Below are 17,511 nucleotides of genomic sequence, written 5' to 3'. Positions count from 1 at the left end.
GACGAAGAAAGAGACTTTTTATTAGCATCGTTACAGGCAGCGTGTCGCGTGTGAGCTGACCCTCAGTGTACAACCCACCCAAGCCGCAGCGCAGACGTCAGTGGTGAATCTATTATTGTACGCAGTGCAGAAACAGAATCACCCTGAATGCCGACAGAAGACGGAAAATCACTTTACAAAAAGTAAATAAAAATAACACCCTTTCTACACTTAGAAAAGTGCCAGCTCTTGGGCGGCAAAACATGGGAACAATGAGGGTCACGCCCAGCCTGGACACTGCCTCACCACATGCGGGCCAGCCCTCCTGAAAAAGCTTAACCTGAGCATCCAGGTGTTCACCCTTGGTACCTCCACGGTAACACTTTCCTGGCTCTATTATGTTTAATTTCCTAAGCATGCCAGTCTCACCATCAGCCACCCTGCACCAGGCCCAAGTGTTCAAACCAGAGACTTCCCTTTATAAGGCTTAAATCTGAGCAAAGAATGAAAAACCAACACCAAATCTTAACAGTCGAATCAAAGTGGAGCCGTGCCACATTAGCAAAGCACTCTTGCCTCCTTAGAGTTCTACTTTGGTAAATATTAACGTTTAACCAGTTAGCAAAATATTTAACCCAGTTAGCAAAATTAACACCGTCATTTCAATAGTTACTCTTTTTGTGCATAGTAAATGTTGCAGGATGAACTTCACATTTGATAAAGCAGATTTGAAAACGGTTTGCCAGAAAGTGTGCCCCGCTCCACACGAATCTAAGCTTGGGGACACGAGAACAGACCCCCTGCCTCTGCTGTCTGCGGCACACCTGCCAGTCTGCTAAATTGTCTGGTAGCCAGCGTGACTCCTCTTCCTGCCGATGAGGTAGGCAATGAGGACGATGAGGACGAGCCCGGCCAGGGCACCCCCCACAGCTATGGGGATCAGCATGTTGTTCCCATCCAGCAGACACTCTTCCACTGCAAGACAGACAGCCACACACCACTCACCAAAGGACCTGCCTCTACTTGCTGGTCCTCCCCAGCCAGAGGGGCAAGAGGAGGCCAGGTAAGAGGTCTCAACTCCAGACAATTGTCACTACATAAGTCATTACAGGGAGAGGCACTCTCCATTCGGCTGGGAAACCACAGCCGTGCTTCCCCCCAAGATCAAAAGTTGGTGCCAACCAGCAGGTCATGCTGGCCCCTGTGCTGCACCCAGCTCCAGACCCCTCACACTCAAGTGTTCACAGGAGGACAGCCTCCATTTCTAAATGAGACTGCCTCTGTTAAGGGAGGCCTCTGCCCCACCTGTCAGGCAGCTTGGGTCCTTCTAAAGCAAGGGGAAGGGATTTCTCCAGAATATCTCTGTTGGAAGAACAGAGTTTTCTTTGAGAGGGAAAAGGAAGCCACCGTCCCCAACTCCTGGCAGCGTGACTGGGAGAGGTCTGATGTGCTTCTACCACCACCACTATGGCGAACGCCACCCTCAGGACCACTTACCAGACCCAAACCTGTCGCCTTCCACGTGGAAGGCCTGGACCCACACTCTGAAGACGTTGAGGGAGAAGGCCTGGGAGACTCGGATGTGCTCTTCAGTGTTGCACTTGTAGGAGTGCCCGACGGTGGCCTCTAGGGCTCTCAGGGAGGTGTTGGTGGCTCTGAAGGTGGGCTCTGCAAAGCAGTCGAAAGTCTGAGTCCCCAGAGCCACAGTGGCTGGGGCCTGGTGAATTGTGGGGTCTTACCTTTGGCATCAGGAAAAGTTGCATTCAACTGGATCCCTTGTAGGAAGAACCGGCTAGAGCTTGCATTCTGAGAGGGAAGAGAGTGCACAGTCTGTCAGCCCACAGGTCCCTGGTCGTCCACTGGACTTCCCACATTCCTAGTTTTAGGACAAAGCTGCTTATTTTATCATCTGAAGGAGCACCATGACTCTAGGAACACAAAGTTTGCTTAGTTCCTTCCAGACCATTTCAAAGATTCAGATTCTCTAATAAAATTGGGTTTGCAGGAGCCATCTTACAAAAAAGTAAAATTGTTTTGAATGGGTACAGTTAAAATTTAAGAGCCCCAACTATCAAATCAGTCCATTTGCACAGCATCAGATGGTTGTGAGTGGTTCCAACGCTCTTCCCACTTCACTGGCTGACTGCACACCATGGCTCCTCCCAAGCACAGGGCACAGGACATGGACCACCACTGTAGGAGGCAGGTGGCAGCACCTGGCCCCAGGAAAGAGTGGCCTGGCCCCTAATCAGCAACCTGTGCCCTGCAGGCTGTGGCTGTCCCACGTCACCTTTTCTTCTCTGCAGGCACCCTGACTTTCAGGCCTACACAGGTCTTTCTGAAATGTCCGCAGAATAAATGAACAAGGGTGTGCCTTGATGAGAAAGTGGGAGGGGAACTCAGGAAGATGCACACAGGGTGGCAGAGTCTGCACACTGGAAGCAGAGCTGTGACAATGGACTCTGAACCACAGACGTTGGGCTTATACACAGCACCCTGCTAGTGGGCCAGAACAGTGGTCCTGCCTGACACTGTTGCAAGGGCATGAGAAAGGCAGCAGGAGGAAGACCCCAGTGAGCAGCCCTGATGCCGAAGGAGCAAAGAGCCTCACCATCCCAAACCACAAGACCAGGACCATGCCCTTCTTGCTCTGCAGCTCCAGGGTCACTAGGAGGGAACTGCAGTTCCCACTGGCTGTGGTCTCATTTGGGTTGATGTTCAGCACACTAGTCACCGTCTGAAAGAAAAGCAAACAGGTCACGACCTCGGGCCCTGGGCCCAGGCTAACACCTCACGTCAGCCAAACCCCAGGGAACGCTGAGCAAATGTCCAGGTCCTACAATGTTTCCAGCACACTCAGAATGCTGGGCGGTGTGGCCTTACACCAGCCCCACTCCCTCAGAGCTGAACTTTTTTCTTAAAAATTCTTACCTGATTTTCGAAACGTGGTCTCACTGCATGCCCAGGCTGGCCTTTTAATTCCTGGGCTCAAGCCATCCTGTCTCAGTCTCCCAGATAATGCAGACAACAGGTGTTTGTACCACACCTGGCTTAGCCACACTTTAAAACTCAAGCCAGCACCCTTTCTCCCAGGGAATAATAAAAACTGATTCCTAAATGAGCGTCAGCAGTTCAGGGGAAGCGCAGTGCACCCCCAGGACTGACACTTTCTCTCTGAGGGTCCAACAAGCATTGTAGGCCGGCAGTGTGGCGGGCACAGTGCTCTGCAGTGAACCTGACTTGGGGCAACACCCTCTCCATGCACTCTCCCTACCGTGTTGTCCCTCCGGGCGTAAGTGACGTTCAGCTGCAGCCCCATGCTGGCCAGCAGGCAGGTCCCGTTGTCACCACTCACGTTGTACCTGGACACGGAGGGGCTCTCAGCGGGCACAGGGCTAGGCGAGGGGCTGGGTGGAGCAGGTGGCAGGGCAGTTGGGGAAGGCTCAGGGTCGTCCTGCTTGCAGCGTGACTCTGCAGGGATGTTGGAGGGGATGCAAGTTCAAAGCCCAGCTCTCTGGTAATGACTGCTAGTTCACCTGAGGCCAAACTCAGAACTTAGAACCCACTGTAGACCCCTAGTCTCTTCTCAGAGGTGACTTCCCCACAAACGACAGCATGAGGTCATGCTCTCTTAAGCACTGGACAGAGGCAGGTCACACAGTGGGCTCAGCGGAGCAGACCAGGTGGGTATGCTAGAGTATCCTCCATTTACCGGCTGCTTCACTTCAGCCAAGGCAGTGGGTCACTATGCCACCGTGTGGCCTGTCACCAGAGAACACACGTGCAAGGCCCTCTTTCTGGACATGTGCCCCACAAATGTGACTTTTGGTTGTTAATTCGCTCTAAGCGGTCTCCTGCCAGGCACTGTGCTAGCACTGACAGAGAGGACAGCAGAGGTCCTGGCCTCCCAGGCTCAGCAAGTGGAGCAGCGTAAGCACAGGCACTGACCATGTCTGCCAGTTGGGACAGGGCAGCTTCCCTGAGGACCCCAAACAGGGACTCAAGGTGAACAGGCCAGCCAGCTCTCTCAGGGCTATAAGGGTCAGGACGAGCATCCTCGTTTAAAGAGAGGGTAGAGGGGGAAGGCACAGAGATAGACAGGTGAGGGACACGGGTATGCCCACAGGACAGCGGGGATGGAAGGGTCTGCAGGGAGGGGACACACTGAAGAGTCTGATCATGGTCCTGTCCCTTAGAATGTAATCTAACAAAAATTTACATCTAGCACTAAGGCAGACTGAACCCAGGCAAGAGAGCTGACCACTGGGCAGGAGTCAAGCTGGCCTTGTTGGGCAATGTTCTCACACAGCACTTCCTCACCACCTCACTTCTGAGGAGAACCAAGAAATTTAGAACAACGTTCATACATTTCCCATCCAATGTGATCCTTTCCACATTTTTTCCTAAGTCATGAGAATGTGGCCTAAAATATCCAGCGTGGGTGAGCCCACAGGAATTTGCTATGGAACTTCGTGAACCACTTATTACCAGGAGTGAAAAACCAAGCTCTCATTTCAGCTCTTCTCTAGTTGCCAGCTCCTATCCCACCCCCATGTGTATTTGCAGTAGGGGACAGGATGGGGTCCTTCCCGCTTCACCTCGTGGGTGTGGATGGAGATCTTCACCTGCTGTACCTCCCAAGTGGTACTTGGCACACTTCTGGAATGCTCCCTCACCAGCAGCGTCTTCCCCATGTAAGACCTACTTCTGGACAGAGCAGAACAACAGAGATGACCCAGCCCGGGCCCAGAGAACCTGCCTGGAGCTCTGCAGTCACTTAACCCTGGGCAACAAGGCAATGCAGATGCTGAGGCCAAGACGGCACTGAACCACACTTAACTCAGGACTCGAGAAGTCTGGTGGTAAAGGGCTCTCTTCATTCTCTCTGGATGATGCATGCAAAACCCACGCATCAACCAGCCTCATCCTTCATTCCCTAAACATACGCTAAATACCAAAGCCCTCCCTGCAGAAGGCTCATGAGCTAGAAGACAATCACACACAAACTGCATAGACACACACCACAGGAGATGTCCTGGACCCTCTGAACTCAGGACGCAGGGCAGCTATGGGTGGGTGCACCCTTCCAGACTACCTCCCAAAGGCTTCCGTGCCCTCCAGGCCCCAGACAGCCTCCTGAGAGCAGCAGGTGCTAAAACAGGCCTGCCTGCTACCATCAAGGAGCAACCTCAGGTGACAAGAACCTGTCAGCATCGATGCCTTCAGCTTAGGCTAGTCTGGAGGGAGATCCTGGTTCTTAAGGAATCAATCAAAAACACTGGCCAATCGGGCAGAGTGAGCCTTATGATGACAAGGCTTCAAAGCCATGGAAGCCTTCGACTCACAGCAAGCACCCCTCTCCCAAGCCGGAAGATACACAGACAGCAGTGTCCCAGGGCCAGGTGAACTGACCACAGCCCAGGCTTCTCCACACAGCCAGGCCCAGGCGAGCATAGTCTGCCTGGCTCTCGAGCACTCAGCAAATGTGCTGCTTTCCTCATCACACGCCAACAGGAGACCCGTGAGTCCTGGCTTGTGCTTTCCTTTCTCTCACCAAGTCTCCTTCGACACAATGTTGAGTTCAAAGGCAAGATGAACGAGGCTGTCTGTTTAAGGCCACCGCTGCTCTGCTGACGAATAGGCCACAGAGGCCTCTCTCCTCCACTAGTAGCTTGTTAAATAAAAGCTACATGGGTAAGAGACCAAGGGGCTGTTTTCTGACCAAAGAAATCAGTGACTTAATGAATTCATTCAGCATGTATTAGGAACCATTCAGAGCAGGCTGGAGACACAAGAACAGACTCCATATGACTGATCTGGGACCTTTCCCTGGAACAGCTCTTGACTTGGTTAAGAGACACCAAAAAATAAGTCATAAAAGTGCCTAGGAACCAAAAAGGTGAAAAGGAAATGAAATGACCAATCCTGAGAGACCTCAAGGGTTCTTGAGCAGTCTGCCAACAAGGCAGTCGTGGGACCAGTGTTTCAGATGTCAACTCGTCCTCTAAGCTTGTGTCCCGTAGTGCTGGCCTTAAGCAATCCTTGCTGCCCACTGCTGAGGCCCTACCCAAGACAGCGAGTGGTGGGAGGACTGCACCCAGGGCTTCTCGCATGCTAGGCAAGTATGCTACCCCTGAGCCCCACTCTGGCCCCCAGTTTGGTTTGCGCTTAGTATTTTTTTTTTTTTTTTTTTTAAGCAAGAAGGGCCTGGACTGACGAGGACTTACCCTAGGCTGTGACTCAACACTGAGATGGCTTCCAAAAGCCCAGGGGCTCCTTCCTCCTACCGAAGAGAACCTCCTCCACCCTTTACCCTTGTTGCCGGCAAAAAGAGGGGCAGACCTGGATTGTCAGGACACCCCAGTTTTTGTGAAACACTCAGGAAGTTTTAGGATAATTTTAACTCCCCTATTACCCACTAGATCGCACTAAAAAAGGGTTCTAAGATCTTTGAAAAAGAAGCAAGATTTCCTTTATTCGCTATGTGTACCTGCAGATTCAACAAACTCAAGAAACATGATGAAGGGGCAGGTATGGATGTTCTTAGCCCCTTCTCTAAAGGGAGGACGCGCTGAGTGACCATCCTCTGGTGGACAAATTGATGGCGAGTCAGGGACAGCCACCCACTCTGCATGAGTCATCAGTTTCAAAGCCCATCCTCTGGGGTAGACAACATCCAACATGAGCACATGGCCAGTCCACCCCACTGGCTGCCCACAGAGAGGTACATGTGGCTGCCTCAGGCATCAGAAGCCTTCTTCTCAGACTCTTTTCACAAGCATGTGCTCTCCACGTAACTATGGTGTGAGTGTGGACAGTGAGGGGCGCTGGTGAAGCACGGGGTATACAGCAACCACTCAACTCTACTATGAACCTAAAACTATTACAAGAATAAAATCTCTCTAAAAATAATTAACCTCAAAAAACACAGCAAGTCTTCTATCTCTGCGTGTATCCACTTTTAGTCCAGAGAGAGCAGCCAAGGTCTCAGGGCTTGTCCTTGCTGACCACCACTGCACAGCTTTTCCCTTCAAGCCCTCTCTGCATGGGGAAGAAAGCAGGGCACCACATGACATGTGCCCAGGATGTAGAACTAGGTGGCAAGCCACATTCTGTGACTACCACATCCAGGCCAAGCCAGTAGCAGACACTGGACAAGGTCAGCAGGCCCGACTCTGGTTTCCAGGTTCTTCCTGCTCTTCAGATCTGAGACCTCTGATGGCCCACATAACCAGGGACTCGTGACTGAACACTCTCTGCTCTGAACACTGTCACCCTGCCTAATGAGGTCACTGCAAGCTGCCTGGGCGTGGACTGAGTATGGCACTCTTAGAGAGACTGCCAGACAGGCCATCTTCACTGGTGCCCACATGCCAGCAGTGCCCTCCCCACCCCACCAAGCAGACACAGACAGGCTCGTTGTGCTCACTGTGTCATCATGGGTGAGCCTATGCATGCGCCAGTGGGCCAGGAGCCATTCCACAAACTCCAGGGGCTTCTGTTAACCATTCAACATGGCAAGGTTTGTCCAAAGACCTGACTCAAGTTGGCTTCCTTCAGAATTTCCCTGTGACAGTCCTGTTCCTCCCAATTACACCTGGAGTTTGGGGGCAGGGCTTCTCAGGCCTGGCTCTACCACTAATGCTCTTGTCACTGATCAAAGGTCAGCAAGTCCTTTCTACAAAGTGATAGGCAGTAAATATTCTAGACTTTGCAGGCTCTGGTTCTATCCTGAGAACTGGACTCTGCCATTCCTAATGCAAAAGCAGCTGCAGAAAACACTGAACAGGTAACAGTGGTGTGCCCAGTAAATGGGAGATGCTTTTTCTATGTCCCCCAAGCTACATCCTAAGCACCCCCACTCCTTTTAAATAAATTCTGAGATAGGATCTTGCTAAGTAGTTCAGGCTACCTCCAGTCTTCTTCCTCAGCCTCCTAGTCACCGGAATTACTGGCACATGCCATGGTACCTGGCCAGACACTGAGTCTTATAAACTGGTTATTTTTTGTTTTCAAACCTTAGACAGCAGGACTGGGCCTGTGCCTGGGTGCACCCTGCTGTGAGCACACACCCTGAGACCGAAATGGGCCCTAACTAGCACCCAAGAAAAAGCATCCTGTTAGCCACTCCCCCAAGTCACCTTGGAGCCGACTACTGGGGAAGAGGCCAAAACAAGGTCAATCAGGGCAGGTCTGAGGTCAAGGGAAGGCCATGTTCTCTTCATACACCTGCAGTGGCCAGGTGAGCCCTTCTTAGGCCAACCACACATCCTCTACTTCTGAAATGTGACAGAGGTTTCTGAGCTGGTGGTTGGGGAGGATTTTCTCAAGTAACAATAAAATGATTTAAGAAAAAAAAAAAAAAACATAAAAAAGGAAAGGAGATAGTAAAATGTATTTGCTACTCCTTGCCAGACACTGATAAGTAGTTTGCATAAATTTATATTTTAATCCCAACATGCTTCTAAGACGGGAAGAGGTGGCTTGGACCCACCTGTCTGGACCTGACGCCCACTGGCTGAGTCCACAGGTGTGGGTCAGACACAGACTCAGAAAGGCAGTGCTGATCCATGGCCTCCTGTGTGGAACCGAGAGTGCTCTGTGCCTCTGATCCCACTAGTGGGGTCATGAGGGAAGGTTCCAATGGCTTTGCTCTTCTGCTGCCCTCCCTTTCCTCCCTTCCTTCTCTTGCTTTCTGCAGTACTGGGGACTGAACCCAGGGGTGCTTTACCACTGACTACATCTCTAGTCCTTTTCACTTTTGGAGACAGTCTCTAACTGGCCCAGCCTGAACTTGCAGTCTCCCTACCTCAGCCTCCCAAGTTGTTTGGATTGCAGGTGTGCACTACTATGCCTGGATTGCTCTTCTTTGTGGCAAAAACACTTAAAAACCACTCTCTCAGCAATACTCAAGAACACAGTGCATCGCTGGTCACCACCATCACCATGTGGCACAATGATCTCTGGGTTCTACTGATCTAACTGGAGCACTCTATCTGCAGGCCAACATTCCTACCTGAGCCCGGGGCTGTCACCAGTCGACTCTCCCTGCCTGTGAGATCAAGACTGACATCTGAGATCAGATGACACTTGCCCTTTGGTGCCTGGCTTATTTCACTCCAACCTTCTCCTCTTGTGAATCAAGATGTGTCCACCCTCATCTACAGAGGTCATCTTCTCCAAAGAGAAGAGTTCTGCTGCACAGTTCTGCAAAGAGGCATCCCTGGCTGCATGAACATTCTCTCCATGTGGTGTGCCAGGCACCTGAGAAGTGAGCCACTGCAGCCGCATGACCAACACCAGAGGGCAAGGTCAGCGTCCTACCTCCCTTGCTGAAGCTGCTGCTTGACAGGTAGGCCTGGATGGTGGCATCGCTGAGGGTGATGGTCACATTGCTCATGTGGACCTGGGTGGTGCTGACACACCTGTACTTCTTGTCTATGTCGGCCTTGATGTCAGTTACAGACGAAACATTCTTGACTTCTGCATCAAAAACAAGATTAAAAATAAACAAAAAATAATGATCAAAATAAAAAAAAAAAAAAACCTACAATTTTGAACTACTTGCAGTACTCTGCTAAAGTGATTTCTGAGCATCTTCCCACCCAAATCTCTCTTCAAGCAGTCAACCCTGATCCTTACCCTTGGAACTTGCGTTGGGGAAAGTCCATGTGTCTGACATGTTGTAAATAAAACTCATGAGCTGGACCCGATAACGTGTTGTGTTTCTTGTGAAAGTGAGGGTCAGCGAATGTCCTCTTCCGAAAGCAATCACGAGGCTAGAGTCGGAAGCGTTTTTTCCACCACAAGAGCTGCTGTTCAGTACTTCTGCAGAGGGTGGCAGTTCAAAGCTCACGTTCTAGAATAAACACAATTGCAACAGAGCCCAATGAGAATGCATGCTATTAAAGCGATTCAAATACTAAAAACAGAAATCTGTTAAGTCTGACAGGCTTACACCTCAGTTCCAACTCAGATACACTATCTTTTCTATGAGCTGAAGTCCTTCAAACTCGTCTTCTAGTTATTGTTGTAGGCTCTAGTTACCTCATAGTTCTATAAAGTATTCTTTTTTATTTTGGGAGGTACAAGGGATTGAACTCAGGGGCACTCAACCTCTGAGCCACACCCCCAGCTTTATTTTGAATTTTATTTAGAGACAGGGTCTCATTGAGTTGTTTAGCACCTCACTTCTGCTGAGGCTGGCTTTGAACTGGTGATCCTCCTGCCTCAGCCTCCTGAGCCGCAGAGATTACAGACATGTGCCACTGCACCTGGCTTCATTTTTTGTAATATAAACAAGAAAACTCATTTAAAAAAAAGGTCGATTACATCAGTTAATAGAAAAGTAAATCAAATCTAAGAGAAAGGTGACTTCATTATTCATAGTTTAAAACTTCGCTCCTATTAAAACAAAACTTTAATTGGGGCTGGGATTGTGGCTCTGCGGTAGGGCGCTCGCCTAGCATGGGCAGGACCTGGGTTCGATCCTCAGCACCACATAAAAATAAAAGGCATTGTGTTGTGTCCATCTACATCTAAAATAAACTAAAAAAAAAAAAAAAAAAAAAAAAAAGACTTTAATCTATTTATAACAGAATAAAAACTAAAGTTACTTTGAAGTGCCCTGAAACTTAATTCTTACTGGGTGTCAGGACCAGCTACATATTCATTATAACTGAAAAGCTGCCACTACTACTTTTACTATAGAATGTTTTTAGTTTAAAGAATACCTCTTAAACCAAAGTATTTACTTCAGAATTGTTTGAATTTACTGTTATAAGCAAAACTGGAAAATCACGTAATGTGCATTAAAATGAACTAGGTTATGCAAACACGGTTCTAGAAACTGACAGAATTACAGCGTAACGGACTGATTTCTACAACATCCAACTACCAAGACCACATCTAAAAAAGTAAAATTGAAATTAAAAAGTTCTTGGACAAATAATTTATAACTTGAGACGTTGTTACAAAACAAATCCTTGTTTCCAGTTTTCTTCAATTTGGACAGACACGTGGAGACAAAGACACAGTTAGTAGATACAGGCCAAGTGGCTGCACAGTGCTGGAGGACCGCTCCCTTCTTCCGACTTCTCCCACTACTGCCCTTTGCTAGTTGACAGCTCAGTGACAGTCAGATGGCAGCATGCAAGGGAAAACGGAGCTTCAGCCAAGAACTGAACATAAAATGTACCTCAGGGATGCAATCACTGAGTAAGTATCATGCAGAATGAGTATGTGAAGTATCCACTAATGACTAGTTGAGGAAGAAACACAACAAATACATGCGACCTATTTGTCAGAAATCTGGGAAACAAAGGCCTCACTCATCCCGTAGAAACACAAAAGTTGTTTTAATACATGATGAACATTTTAATCAAAGTAATGAGGTGCTATAAGCCAAGTTATATAGATGTTTTCAAGTATAACAATGTATCCAAAGTAAATGCAACATCAAACACCTACAACACTGTTCAGTGGGCATTAGGAAGAGCAAGCCTGCCAATAGGGAGGCGGCTTAGCAAGTGGTGCTGACCAGTGCCCTGAAGTGCCATGCTGGGACTGTAAAGGGTCATCGCAAAGACCACAAAGACACATGTACTAAACACAGGTGACAGCACAGGTCGCTGGAAAAGGGGCACGTTAACAAGGGTCGCTTCTCAGACTCAGTTTTAGACTCACGCTCTCTCACACACATAGATGAAGCACGAGCACCAGCATTCCTACCTGAGAACCATGCACAGTCTCATAGCTCATCCTGAAGGCAGCCGAGAAGTTGGCCATTATACAAGCTGTCCCATTGCCGTCTTTCACCACGAACATTGCTGAGGCACCATGGACCACACCTGCTGATTCCAGGAAAGACAGACAGAATCAGGCATCTTTCTCCAAGTACCAGGGGGAATTTTGGTTTTCTGTACCTAGAGTGGGAGTGCATTTTATTAAGAGATTCCACTATACTCCTAAACCACTGAAGAACTACACTGGGCTCTGTGTGACACGGTAGCATCACCTGGTATTCTGTCCCTCCTGGACACACTCTAGTGCTTTATTTCAGAACACTCAATGGGTGTTTACAGTCCATTTCCAGGCCAGTGCTCTGCATCCGTGGTTCCTGGCTCCTCAGGAGCTTGTGAAGATGTGGTGGGGCTTTGGGAGCATATCACACTCCTTATACAACCTTTTGTGGGGACACTGGGGAGAGCATGCAGCTCCCTTCACTGCAGACCTGATCTGGTATTTCAAGTCCCATCTGTTGTGGCTTCTCAGGGACTAGTGTGTGACAAGAAAAGTCGTTCTGGGGCCGGGGTTACGGCTCATTGGTAGAGCGCTTGCCTAGCATGTATGAGGCACTGGGTTTGATCCTCAGCACCACGTTTAAAAAAAAAAAATAATAAAGGTATTGTGTCCATCTACAACTAAAAAAGAAAGAAAGAAAGAAAAACAGAAGTTATTCTGAACTCATTACCCAATTTCAGGAAGGTCCTCACATACAGTGACTGGAACGTAACAAGAACAGGGCGAAGACATCTTAAGCATACTGAAAATTAAAGGGCAGGTGAAAGCCACATGGGTCTTTCTGGCCTAAAAGTGGGCCTTGCTGAGAACTTCCTCTCTGGATTCTTTATGCTGCCCTGCACTGATCAAGATGCCTAGCAAATGCAATCGGATCACTCTGGTACAAAAGTAGTACTTCTGAAAAACCGCTAGTTTAATTACAGTTTGTATACAGATTGCCCCAAATTTGTGTTTTTGCTGGTTCTTTTGTTTTGTTTTGTTACCAGGGATTGAACTCAGGGGCATTCGACCACTGAGCTACATCCCCAGCCCTATTTTGCATTTTATTTAGAGACAGGGTCTCAATGAGTTGCTTAGCACCTCACTAAGTTGCTAAGGCTGGCTTTGAACTTGCAAGTCTCCTGCCTCAGGCTCCTGGGGCCGCTGAGATTACAGGCATGTGCCATAGTGCATGGCTTGTTTTTGCTAGTTCTAAAGCCAAATATTTATCAGCCGTCACTGTGTAGTGAAATATAGAAATGACACGCTGTCACTGGTCCCTGCTGTTACAAGCTTGTGCACACCCAATGACATTTATACACCTGGGGTCTGATGGGACATTCCAAGTGAGTGTGTATGCACATCTGATGAGAATTCATCTGCACACCTGGAACTTGGTCTTCCACTCTAAAAAGTGGAAACATGACTCAAGTACGGTTTGGGAACAGCATCCTCAAAGAGAGGCTTCAACTTTTCATTTAAAATTCTGTTGTTTTTTTTTTTTGGAAAGTAAATTAACTCCAGTGAACCCATTTCATTTCATCCTTGAGACTTTGAAAAAAATAAAATCTTTCGAGAAACTGGTATTCAAATTCAGAACCAAGAAAGTACCCAGAAATACCACATACCTTCCCTTAGAGAAGGGAAGACCAACACCTACACTCATGAAGAAGTGCTGCTGTGTGGGGCTGAAGCAGATTCCTTCCACAGAAGGAAGCCTGTGTAGCCACTAGATGCTCTGCTCTGCTTTCTGACCCATACATAGCCTTTGGTGCTCAGGCAGTGTCACCCTAAAAGCATTCGCAATTAGTCAATGCTACACTTTAAAAACCTAGAAGATTCATCACTGTATTTCCCACATAGTAAAGCTTTTAAAAAACAGACATTCCTACTCCTGTCTGTGAGGGTCAGCAGCAAGGCAGAAAAGCCAGAGCAGAGGCAGCAAGCCAGTCGGTGAAGGCATGGGCACTGAGGCCAAAGAAAGAATGGAACAGACTCTAGCACATCCATGGCCTGAGATGTCCTCAGTGGGAGGACCACAGAGGTCACTTGCCTGACAGAGCAGGATGCCCACATGGGATCATACACAGGCCAGCTCTTACCAAGTGGGGCTCTTACCCAAGTTTCCTAAATCATTAAAAAAAAAAAAAAAAAAAAAAAAAAAAAAAAAAAAAAAATCCTTCTGGGGCTGGAGATGCAGCTCAGTGGTAGAGCACTTGCCTATCATGCATGAAGCCCTGGCTTTAATCCCCAATACTGAAGGAAAAAAAAAAAAAAAGATCTTTTTATTGACCCAAAGCACTTCATTAGGAAACACTTCACCCTAAGTCACCTGTCAGTCACGTTTTTTTCATTTAGTAATACGGTGAGTCTAAGCTTTAAAAGGAAAAAAAAAAAAAAAAAGAGGTATCACTCACAAATTTAAAATAAGCTTTAGCAGCATTCAGCATCCATGTTTATTCTGGAAAGGCCCACAGATTTTGAGCTATTAAAATAAGAAATGTATCTGTCCTAAAGGTCAATTCTGGTCGAGAGAAAAATTTAAATAAGAGCACTAGAACAGAATTTTAAGAAAAAGGTATATAGTCTTTAAAAAATTTCTTAACTGTGACAGCTGGCTTAAGGGAGCTTCTAACCTCAGTTAAGGTGCCTGAGGTAACCTGACAAGTGTCAGGGCCTGGCGGGAGCAGCTGCTAGGGGGCCCAGTGCCTGCCAAGGACTGCTGGCTCTGTTCACCCAGAACCAATGAATTTATTTCTCCAGGGGTCACTTAAAGGAGCAACTTTGGCTTGTTCTTTCAAAATACTCACATTTGTACAAAGTCCTTTTTTGACAGTGCAAATGCAGGAAGCACATGTGAGGGACAGCAGCACTTCAGAGGCCTCAGCCCCCAGGCCCTCCACCACATACTGGCTCTGTGACCCTGGCACAGAGTAGCCAACCCACTCTCGGTTCATGTACTTTTTGACAAGGAAATAAGGGTGCTGATCCCTCAGGCTATGAGGGCATCTCCAGTAGCCAATGCAGTGGAGCACTGGTGCAGGGCAGTCATTCATTTCAATGCTAGCCACTGTTACTTAATTCTTTAATCCTCAGGCTCTGACAAAGCATCAAAAAGATACATTATTTAATAGGCACTATTCCTAGGCCAACCTCAAATGCTTGGATTCAAGCTTTACTACTGCCTCAGCCTCGGAGAGGTGGGACTCAGGCATGTGTCACCACATGCTGGCTAACAAGCACTTACTTTGTGATAGGCACTACTCAAGTGCTTTGCAATTAATCTGGTTACCATGACAACCCTAACAGGTAGGCACTATTATGACTCCATTTTACAGAGGTGGATGCTAAGACACAGATAAACTGACTGATTTGCTCAATATCACACATCAAATGAACAGCAGGAGTCTTCTATTGTGGCACAGGGCTAATAAGCTGGTTGCAGGGCATACACCACTGTTGAGCACACTGCCTCTCCAGTGCCTGGTGAGGGGGTATGTTTTAAATTATTTAATGTTTCTTTTGAAATGAGAGACTGATATCTGAAGCCAATAAATTTTTTTTTAAAACTGATTTGCAGGGGCTGGGGATGTGGCTCAAGTGGTAACGCGCTCGCCTAGTATGCATGAGGCCCTGGGTTCGATCCTCAGCACCACATAAAAATAAAATAAAGATGTTGTGTCCACTGAAAACTAAAAAATAAATATTAAAAAATTCTCTCTCTCTCTTTAAAAAAAAAAAAAAACTGATTTGCAGGGTCTGGGATTGTGGCTCAGTGGTAGAGCACTTGCCAAACAAGTGTGAGGCACTGGGTTTGATCCTCAGCATACACATAAAAATATAAAAACAAAATAAAGGTTTCTGTACATATACAACAATAAAAAAATTTTTAAAAACTAATTTGCATAAAAATCCAATCCTATTTTGTCCTAGCTTCTTTCAAATTGAGAATTTTTCTTTTTTTGGTACAAGGGACTCAACCCAGGGGTGCTTAATCACTGAGTCAAATCCTCAGAGCTATTTGTTTTATTTAGAGACCAGATCTCCACTAATTTGCTGAGGCTGGCCTGGAACTTGGGACCCTCCTGCCTCAGCATCCTGTGCTGCTAGGATCACAGTCATGTGCCACTATGACCACCCAGTATTTTTCTTCTTAACCAGCAACAATTACCTGCAAAGATTAAAAAAAAAAAAAAAAAAAAAAAAGACCCAAGCTCCATCCCAGGAACAGGTCACAACCTTAAGTGGCAGGGCAGAGTATTCCTAAAAAGCCAATTTGTGGCTAAAATTGGTTAAGGACCATTGTTGTAAAATTCAACAGTCCTAAACAAAATAAGCCAGACACAGCAGAAAGACAACAATCCTGTTGGAGGTGGGGGGGTGGTCATGAAAGCAGGAGACCAACAGGGTAAAAAAAATTGGGGCGTAAGGGGAGGTGCTGGAAAACAAAAACTGATCAAACTATGTTACATGCCTGTACCATCATGCTATAATGAAACTCACTATTCTGCATAATATGCACCAATAATAAAAATCAGACACATGTAAGTGCCACACACTGTCAAGCCTGGGTTGGGCTTTACATATGGGAAAGGCTAAAGACTTGTCAAACAGTCACAGAAGAGGTAGCCTGGTGCCAGGTCAAAGGATATGTCGTTTAAGTAATGAGAGAGAGAATACTGTTTGGGGTGCATCTATCCTAATTCCACCGGAAAAGCCGACAACCGAGGGTAACACTGGTTACCACAAAAAACCTTTCAAACTTCCTAAGTGGCCGACGTCATTCGGAAACAGGAAAGCATTCAGTCGTCATCTATGTTTAAGTGACATTACACAATCACACTGTTTAAGAAGTAAAACTTCAGTTCTTGCTTCTCCGTTCTTTCTAAGGACACACAACAGTGGCAGCTTTACCCAGTTCTAGTTATTAATGTAGAAAAATTTAGAAACCAGGATCCTTTTTTTTAAGTTGTTTTATGGTAAAGTTGTGCATTAAGATAAATATTAAAAACACCTTTTTGTATGCCATCCCAGCTCCTGAGAAGCTGAGGCAGGATAACTGCCAGTTCGAGGCCAGCCTGGGCAACCCGAGGCTGCGGGTCCAAACACTGGACGCCGAGGCTGGGGAGGTGGTGGGTGGCTGGGGAGCAGAGCGCTCGCGCCGCACGCGGAGGCCGGGCTCCAGCGTCAGGCGGAGCCCCGTCCTGAGCCCCGTCACACACGGTCCGCGCGCTCCAGCCGGCCCCCGCGGCGGGGCGGCACACCCTGAGCCTCGCGCGCCCTTCTCAGACCGCGGCCTCCCGCGTCCCGGCCTCCAGCCAGGCTGCGGGCTCCCCCGCGAGGCTCCCCGGGGGCCGCTCCCCCGGCGCTCGGGCCTTCCACGCAGGCGGCGCAGGCCGGAACGCAACGCGAAGCCCCGGGCGGCGGGGGCGCAGCGCGAGTCGGGCGGCCGGGGCCGGTAGGCTCGCCCGCGGCCTCCGCGCCGCCGGGCCCCGCCGCCATGGCGCCGCGCCCAACGGCCGCCGGGAGCGCAGCCCCCCGCCCGCGCTCACCAAGCAGCAGCAGCAGCAGTCGCCGGGCGCCGCCGGGGGCCGCCATGGCGCGGGGCGGCCGGGACGCGGCGGACGGGAGTGTGGGCCGGCGGGCGGGAGCGCGGCGTCCACCTCTGGAGAGCCCCGGCCGCTGCGGCGCCGGCACCGACGAGACCCCGCTGCCGGCGGCGCCTGTCACGTGAGCCGCGCCGCGCCCGGC

At 48.6% G+C, this 17,511-nt stretch overlaps 1 protein-coding gene across 2 annotated transcripts; it reads right to left on the bottom strand.

The window, feature by feature from the left end:
• Positions 1-17,511, bottom strand: Lamp1 (lysosomal associated membrane protein 1). Of its 2 annotated transcripts, none has more exons than XM_076872373.2 (9): positions 17,313-17,511; positions 11,710-11,831; positions 9,622-9,838; positions 9,304-9,462; positions 3,254-3,450; positions 2,591-2,716; positions 1,719-1,785; positions 1,477-1,647; positions 1-954 (listed from the first exon to the last, which is right to left on the bottom strand). In XM_076872373.2, the coding sequence occupies exons 1-9, from the start codon at positions 17,356-17,358 to the stop codon at positions 815-817; spliced, it is 1,245 nt and encodes a 414-aa protein (XP_076728488.2). In that variant the 5' UTR covers positions 17,359-17,511; the 3' UTR covers positions 1-814. The 2 variants fall into 2 exon arrangements, with proteins under 2 accessions (XP_076728488.2, XP_076728489.2); XM_076872374.2 differs by having other exon boundaries at positions 11,710-11,828.

Source organism: Callospermophilus lateralis, chromosome 12, assembly GCF_048772815.1.
Source record: "Callospermophilus lateralis isolate mCalLat2 chromosome 12, mCalLat2.hap1, whole genome shotgun sequence".
NCBI lineage: Eukaryota > Metazoa > Chordata > Mammalia > Rodentia > Sciuridae > Callospermophilus > Callospermophilus lateralis.
This window is presented reverse-complemented; position numbering and strand designations above follow the sequence as displayed.